General features: G+C 38.4%; 1 protein-coding gene across 1 annotated transcript; it reads left to right on the top strand.

Annotated features, from left to right (window-relative positions):
- The first annotated feature begins 555 nt into the window (after positions 1-555).
- LOC105557916 (ralA-binding protein 1) lies at positions 556-5,351 on the top strand. The gene is made up of 9 exons (XM_012005321.1): positions 556-711; positions 899-1,037; positions 1,524-1,765; positions 2,635-2,896; positions 2,979-3,159; positions 3,924-4,238; positions 4,307-4,682; positions 4,759-5,006; positions 5,067-5,351. The coding sequence occupies exons 1-9, from the start codon at positions 627-629 to the stop codon at positions 5,166-5,168; spliced, it is 1,950 nt and encodes a 649-aa protein (XP_011860711.1). The 5' UTR covers positions 556-626; the 3' UTR covers positions 5,169-5,351.
- The last annotated feature ends 2,599 nt before the right edge of the window (positions 5,352-7,950 follow it).

Here is a 7,950-nt window from a genome sequence, read left to right as displayed (position 1 = left end):
CCCAATTCGAGCGCGTGGCAAGATGTGACCGCCTGGCGATCGATATTGCTATGCGCACATCTCGCCACGCGCTCGAATTGGGCGGTAGGCCGGCCTAAGACAACGATTTTTAATAATTAATTACTCGTTAACTATTACGAAAATTGCAAAATGGTACAGGACTTTTCCATTCATCTCGATCCGTTCTACCTTCTCAAAAATTTTGTCGGATATAGAAAGACTCACCCTGTATATTGGAAGTGCATTGGTCAATATTTAATAATGTAATAACAATACTGGTCTAATACATTATATAGTATCGGATAAATATGTAATTTAGATCCTGCTTCTTCAATATTTGTAAAAAAAATAATAGAAATATTTATGAATATGTCCAAATTAAAATACATTTTTATACAATGAGCCGCTTATATTGTTGTAATGTCTTGTGTACAGTGTAAACAGTTAATGTTACCTTTGTTACGCGCTACTTTGTGGACGACGTTCAAACGGTCGATTCGAGAGGGCGAGATATCGATACGCGAGTACCGTCGAAATATCTCGAGAGCGGATTGATACCTCGACTACCTCGAGTTGTTGGCACACGGGCAGGTGTCAAATTGTATGTCAAATGCACACAAAGGAGAATGGACTTCGAGAGCCCGGACGTTGAGAAGGAATTTCCCGGGTTGTACGCGTCCGAATCGGCGAGGAAGAGTAATGAGAGCGACTGTACGTAATGTTTGCCACGCTCTACTCGTACTTGATGACGCGATTGGACATCGCGTGCGAGCGCGCGTGTTGTGCGAGAGGGAGAGAGGCTATGTCATCTGTCAAAATTTAATCGCAGATGTTGCACATTTACCTCTCTCGCTGTCATTTCACTGATGTGATATTTATGGTGACTTTTGTACCGCAGTCAGCGACGAGGGCAGCCACGACAAGCATTCCAAGAAGGAGCTCCTGGGCGGCAAGCGCAAGGACAAGAAGGACAGGAAGGACAGAGGTTACGCGACCCTAGAGGGTGAGAGTTCGCCGGACGAGGATCAGGAAACCAAGTAATATTTGTGTCGAAACACTTGTGCGATTCCCATCTCTTTTACCTCGTCACTTGGCATCTCCTGAATAGCAAATGAGTGCTAATGTAACGCGCGATTAACGGATCCTTTCGTCTGACGTTTATCAGAGGCGTACGAATGAGGCTGCGCTGTTTACTAATACTCGATAATTAGAATTAACGGCCACCCGCTCGCTGTTGTTCCATACTTGTCGTTTGCGCTGCATTGGCTGTCTCTTGTATCGCCGAGCCTGATTTCTGATTTGTAGATGGAAAACAGACTCGTTTCGAATATTTACAACTTGATACTGTTGCTCATACTAATCTTGATCTGCTCAGTGAACATTTATTTTATCACAAGAGCCTTTATTACATATGTACAAAATGTTTATCGATTGTAAATCCCTCTGTATGTGTGTGAGTGCGCGAGGTGATTTTATTCAATGACTTGTACAATACCAACACTAACATGTAGATCATTGTGCAGAAGTCCTTCGAAGTCGAAAAAGACCAAAGCCTTTAAATTTCCATCTAAAAAGGAGAAACGGGAAAAATCAAGGGAGAAGGAGGTGAAGGAAAAGGACGCTGAGAAGGAGAAGGATAAGAAGAAGAAGGAAAAGGATGAGAAGGATGTAGATAAGGAAAAGCGGAAGGACAAGGATAAAGACAAATCCAAGCAGAAACTAAAGGATCGGAAGAAAGGGAAACATGAGGGATTGGATATTGGCGGTAGGATCGTAATTCAGTACAAGTGCAATTAATAGAGGAGAGTCGCCGTGTGTGAGATACCGAATTCATTTTTTGTAATTGCCGGAAATCTATAGGCACAATTAAAGGATATAATAGCTCATTTAATTAGAAAAATAGGAAAAATAAGACCCAAGAAATTGCTAATAAAATGCAAAATGCACAAGTATTACAATTAGAAGCTTATTAAATGTTTGTAAAATACAAATATAATGAAAAAGCCCCATACAGCACAGATGGTTGCAGTTACATTGCAGAAACGTTGCAATCTTGCAGATTGCAGTGCAATCTTGCAAAGACATTGCAGGGATATAAAATTGCAAACTTTCGATGGCAATATTGCAGCAATGTTTCTACAATTTATTTAGAAATAGTATTTTCATTATTTTTGAAACATTGCTGCAATATTATGGCTACATTGTTACATTGCAATATTGCTGCAGTCTTGCATTTTCATATTGCTGCGTAGTTGCATTGCAATATTGCTGCACTGTTGCATTGAAATATTGCTGAAGGCGGACATTCTAATGTTACTGCAATGTAGCTACAATATTGCAGCAACATTTCGCAATTTTGCTGCAATGATGCAATCTTTCAAAACAATGTCTCTGCAACGTTGCTGCAATATTTCCGTGCTGTATGGGTACATGCACGATTGAGCAATGGGTTTTTCACTAGATAATTTTCACTTCAAAAGTAATAAGTTTATAGTGGGACCAACTAACGGCGTTTATTAGTTTAGCAGAAACCCCGCTGTCTTATATTAGTAGTCTACCTCATAATATGGGATCTCTCCTGTATAACTTGACTTGTTCAACATTTCCTGGATACACACATATTATATTCTGCAGAGGAACAACCGATTTTTGGCATCAGTCTTCACCTAGCGATTGAGAGAAGTTGTTGCCATGACGGAGTCAAATTACCCTTGGTGGTACGCGATTGCATAGATTACGTGGAAGAGCATGGGATGAACGTAGAGGGCCTGTACAAAGTCCCTGGGGTGAAATCAAAGGTTCAACACTTGAAAAAATTGTATAATAACCGGGAGCCGGTGAATATATCTGAGTTTGAACCCACGGTAGCTACGAGCTTATTGATACTCTTTCTTAGGTTTGTATACCTGCGAATTCTATCCTCTTTCTTACCATGTGTTTTAAGATCAAACGAAAAAGTGCGCATTGTGGTGATGTAGAGAGCTGCCAGAGTCCGTCCTGGAGAACAGCGAAACGATATCGCGCTTCGAGCAGGCCGCGTCAACCAAGGATGTTGCGCAGCGGGAGGCACAAATGGCTCAGCTAGCGCAGCAATTGCCGGAATGCAACAGGATTCTCTTGGCATGGGTTACGTTACACTTGGACAATGTTACGGCGCGAGTACGTTCCAAATAGTACTAATTTGACACAAAACTCAGATCAAGAACTTTAAAATCGTTCTTATCGTTAGATCTCTCTACCCACACAGCACAGAAAGATTGCAGGAAGATTGCATAAATGTTACATTGCAAGATTGCAATATTGCAGCAACATTGCTGCAACGTTGAAATGTCTGCCCCCAGAGGGATTGCAGTGCAATATTATAGCAATGTTGCAGTGCAATATTTTTGGAATAATTTCTTGTAAATAAGCAGAGAATTTACTAATTACATATGCATCCGGGCCTTTTTCAATGCACAGCAAGCTATTGCGAAGCAACCTAAGGAGATTATGTCGCTTCGCAATGGATGGAGATTGCAAGCAACACCGCATTGATCAAGTACTTAATAATTCGCGCATTATTGGTATCAACGAAAATAACATTATAAAATTCTCGTAATAAGAAAAATTTTTTAAATAGAAAATATAGTATTTTTACTATTTTTGAAACATTGCTGCAATATTGCTATCGAAAGTTTGCAATTTTATATCCCTGCAATGTCTCTGCAAGATTGCAACGTTTCTGCAATGTAACTGCAACCATCTGTGCTGTATGGGTAAAGATAAAGATTTCTCAATCTAACTTTGGATAGCATTCTAATTTTATTGAAAATTTGATTGTGTGGACGGCACAAATTTTCAATATCAATTTTTTACACTATTTTCTTAAAATAAACGCTTTTTCAATTAATATTTCAATTGATTTCCAATGAATTTAACTCTAGGAGAAAACAACAAAGATGAATGCACAGACGATCTCGATGACATTAAGTCCGGTTCTACAAATGAGTCACAGATTGCTGTTGGCTCTATTGTTCCACTGCAAGGCTTTGTTCCCAAATATACAATTGACAAAGTATGTACCACCGTTATCATCCGGCAGTACCAGTCTGCCAGATTCCGTAGAGGGTATAGCTGCAGAGCTGTCCAAGCAGGAGTCGTTACTTTCCCAAATTCACATGCAGATGAATGCCGGTTTTGTAACGAAATCTCGCGAGGAACAATTGTGGGAGGTGCAACGAATGATAACGCAATTAAAGGTACAAAAATGTCTCCACAATTCCCACTATATAAAGAGCACATTGACACAACGCGTTACATTTTACAGAGAAAATGTAAAACTGTTCAAAAATTGGAAGGCGCTACACAAAAGAGTCTGGACGAAGAAATAAAGTCAGCCGATAGTATTCCAATAGAATCTATCTCGCAGAAGCCAAAGACTGTGGACGAAGATCCCGCGCAGGTGATACCCGGTGATGCTCAACCGTCAACTAACCCGGCGTTGATAAAAAAAGACAGCAAACTGCATAATGTAGAAGAGGCAAAAGAGAAGTGCTCTTGCTCGGCAGGCGCCAGTGCGAATGTTACGCAAAATGAACAAAGTGTAAATGCGCAAGAGAAAGATACGGTTGACTCCGCGGGTGAGGTTGCAACGGTTACGCCGCAAGAATCTGAGAATGTAACACCGAATGAAAAAACAAACGGTACACAACGATCAATAGCATATAGTTTCCAATACTTTCTCAAGCTAAATATATTGTATCGCTAATCTGTATGCAGACCCCGAAGAGGAGGATGTCATAGATAAATTGCGAGAAAAGCTGATCCACGAGGAACTGTTGAACATGCAAGCATTACTCAAGTCGCGCATAAATCAGGAGAGGAATGAAATCAGACGATTGACGGAGACGCTGTCGGAGTGCGGGACGAAAGAAGAAAAGAAGAAACCTAAAGAGAGAATACATTCTCCTAATGAAGCTGAAATGACCGCCATGATACAGCTAGTCAAAGAGAATCAGTTACTCGAGGTATGCTCCTTTATCTCAGCTTTCTGACTTGTGTACATTTATACGTTTCTCTCGTTGCAGAAGAAGATGACGACGTTGATACGTAGCATTATCGAGGAGAAAGACGCTTGTGTGGAGCTACGTGTCCAGCTGGCAGTGCACCAGCTAATGGCCAAGACTTGACCACAGACCTCCTAGCAATCGCATCGGAATTACAATATCTCTATGCTATAAAGATACGATCTGACATTACGTTTTTGCACATAATGACCATATATAGTTTATAACATGTTACAATTATCACATGTACCATCAACTCGTTCGATCCTCCCGTGAAGTAATAAAATATACAAAGTGCAACCGAAACCTTTTATCAATGTATTTTTATAATCCGATCGAGTTGGACATCCAACCTGTGTGCAAGGATGGAGAAAGGAGTGGCATCTTACAAATATTCAGATTAAGGTAAATATAAGAGATTATTTTCTTTTACAATAAAAAAGTAATATAATAGGAATTCTATTTGTATATATCTCATATTTTAACACGTCAGCAAAAACATTAACATATTATTATCGTATATTAATTACGCTGTTAAGATGTCAGATAGTTTGGAAAATTAAGTCGACACATCAAATCTAAAACGCATTTCACATCCTGAAGTTGTAACGGCGTTTTGTTGTTGCTTCGTACGAGAGATATCTTCTCACCCTAGAGAAGATAAGAATGAAGAGATAAAAGTTCTCGCGTTAAGCAAGCAGGAAATCGGAGCAAATGGAGAGAATATCGCTCGAGACTAAAACGGGAGAAAATAGAAAGGAAAAATCTTTCAGAAATAACGAAACGTGATGTCGATCTATTATATACCACACTCTCCGTCATACACATCTTCTATTTGTGAGTTATATATTTTACTTATCAACTTGCGCATTACGTATTAATATACTTATTAGAACTTAGCAAGCGCTGCAGATAGATCAGTAAAAGAAAAAAGGTAACTCAGGATTAAGGGAACAGTTTATCGTGTTCAATGTATATTTACAATATTATCTGATAAAGGTACAGCGCTGAATATCGACCCGTATAGGTTTGTGTATAATCTTGGTAAAATGCTGCTTTATGTATTTTATATGTAGGAAAAATTTGCACGCCCGAGATATAAGTTTCTTTTTTCGTCTCTTCTTTTTTTGTCATAGGTTCTTTTACGTATCCGTATAAAAATCTATTGAACGTCCGCCGCGCGGCAGGACGCGAAAACTTTGTAAGATTGTGCTGAGGACGTTGGTACAGATTCTCGCATTCGTCAGCGGAAGATACCCCGTACGGTAGCCTTGAAGAATACGAATAAGCTCTTACGCATTCATTCTACAGCAAGAATCTCAGTGTAACGCAACGGAAACACAACGCAACGCAACGTTGGGTGACTTTGTCCATAGCTCCCTAACAGCACATGCAGATTCTGAGAATATTTGTAAGATATCGCAAAGTATAAGATATTACAGGGATGTTGCCAATATATTAGGATATTCTATAAAAGTACAGATTATTCGAATGATATTGCTGTTAGGGATCTCTTGTATTGTATATTGTCAGAGAAATTGTAACTTGGAAAAGTGGCGCGAAATGTTTTACAAGGCGTAGATCGAAACGATTGTTACCAGCTCGAGGTCGTGGAATTTGACTGTTGCAACGCAATATTGTACCGCGTTGTAGAAAAAATCGTGTCTTTACAGGTACATCTTATATTCAATGCGATACTTTTTCTTTTCTGTTTTTTTTTCCTTTTATTCGCCGAGAACGAGATCGAACGACAGATAATACAATAATGTACTCTTACGGCGTCACTATCACAGTGTAATACAACAACTCGCTAAGAATAATAGCATACGCGGTACCTACGAGCAGTGAGGGTAGTTTCACTACCAGAATCACGAAACTGCAAGTATCAGTTTCGCCTAACAACCTGCAATTATAGAAAATAGTATGTGTGTAACTTTATCACACAATCATTACAAAGAGACAGCGGAATTGGACTTTGGCGTTCTAATATCGTTTGATTGTTTTATTAATTATAGAGCATTGAATGAATTTTACATGGGATTTGAACCTGGGAATACGGCATTTAAAAAGCCTCTATTGTGCCTCCGTTCCAAACATTACTGTTAAAAGAAAAGCAATGCTAAATTATAGCACGAGCACTAAATTCGAAGAGAACGTCTTATTGCCTGTTTGCAGATGGACATGTACATTTACGAAGCCTATAAAGTAATTTACAAAATGTTATAAAAGATGGAATATATACGTATAAAAAAATTAAGGAATGTTTCCTCTCTTTCTCTCTCTCTCTTTCTCTCCTATGGCCAATAAATTTTGCAATAATATTTACAACAAAAGAGGATGATTAAAGATATTTCGATATAGAATCGATATCTTACTGTCTTTTTTGCAATTGTTTGATTTTTCGATCGTCCCAATCATTTATCTTGTTATAAAATATATAAAGTATTTGATATTTAATTATATCCATCGATAAGAATTTGAATATTCGATACTTGTGACTTAATAAATGTCAATCAATATAGAAGTTTGTAATTTAGAATATTATAGAAACAATGCTATTAGAGACAGACGATTGCCCGAGATGTGACAATTTGCTTTACATATGGTCGTTTTTTAAATTGTTGTATTGCAAAATTAACGAATGTTTACGTAACGTTTCGTTCATCTTCCTTCTCGATGAAGTAATGTTGATATAGTAACATAATATAATAATAATTATAATATTCTTAAGTGAATCTTTGTATGATAAATTTAATGATCCTCATATACATCGTTCACATTATTCGTAACTCGCTGGATAATATAGCTTCATAGCAGCTTTTTATTCGAACAAATTTTAAGTAATGAGTGTATCGCGCATTTGTCTCGATTCTCTCTCTCTCTCTCTCTCTCTCTCTCTCTCTCT

The sequence above is a fragment of the Vollenhovia emeryi genome, unplaced genomic scaffold (genome assembly GCF_000949405.1).
Source record: "Vollenhovia emeryi isolate VEMERY1.0 unplaced genomic scaffold, V.emery_V1.0 DF939406.1, whole genome shotgun sequence".
Classification (NCBI taxonomy): Eukaryota; Metazoa; Arthropoda; class Insecta; order Hymenoptera; family Formicidae; genus Vollenhovia; species Vollenhovia emeryi.
Note: the sequence above shows the minus strand (reverse complement) of the source record. Positions and strands in the feature narration are given on the sequence as shown.

What these genes read in the sequence shown, in the direction of transcription:
- LOC105557916 (XM_012005321.1), top strand. Translation starts at nt 627, where the DNA reads ATGGACTTCGAGAGCCCGGACGTTGAGAAGGAATTTCCCGGGTTGTAC. An exon ending in GAAGAGTAATGAGAGCGACT is followed by an intron (nt 712 to 898) that starts GTACGTAATGTT and finishes TTTGTACCGCAG; the next exon opens with TCAGCGACGAGGGCAGCCAC. An exon ending in GAATGATAACGCAATTAAAG is followed by an intron (nt 4,239 to 4,306) that starts GTACAAAAATGT and finishes TACATTTTACAG; the next exon opens with AGAAAATGTAAAACTGTTCA.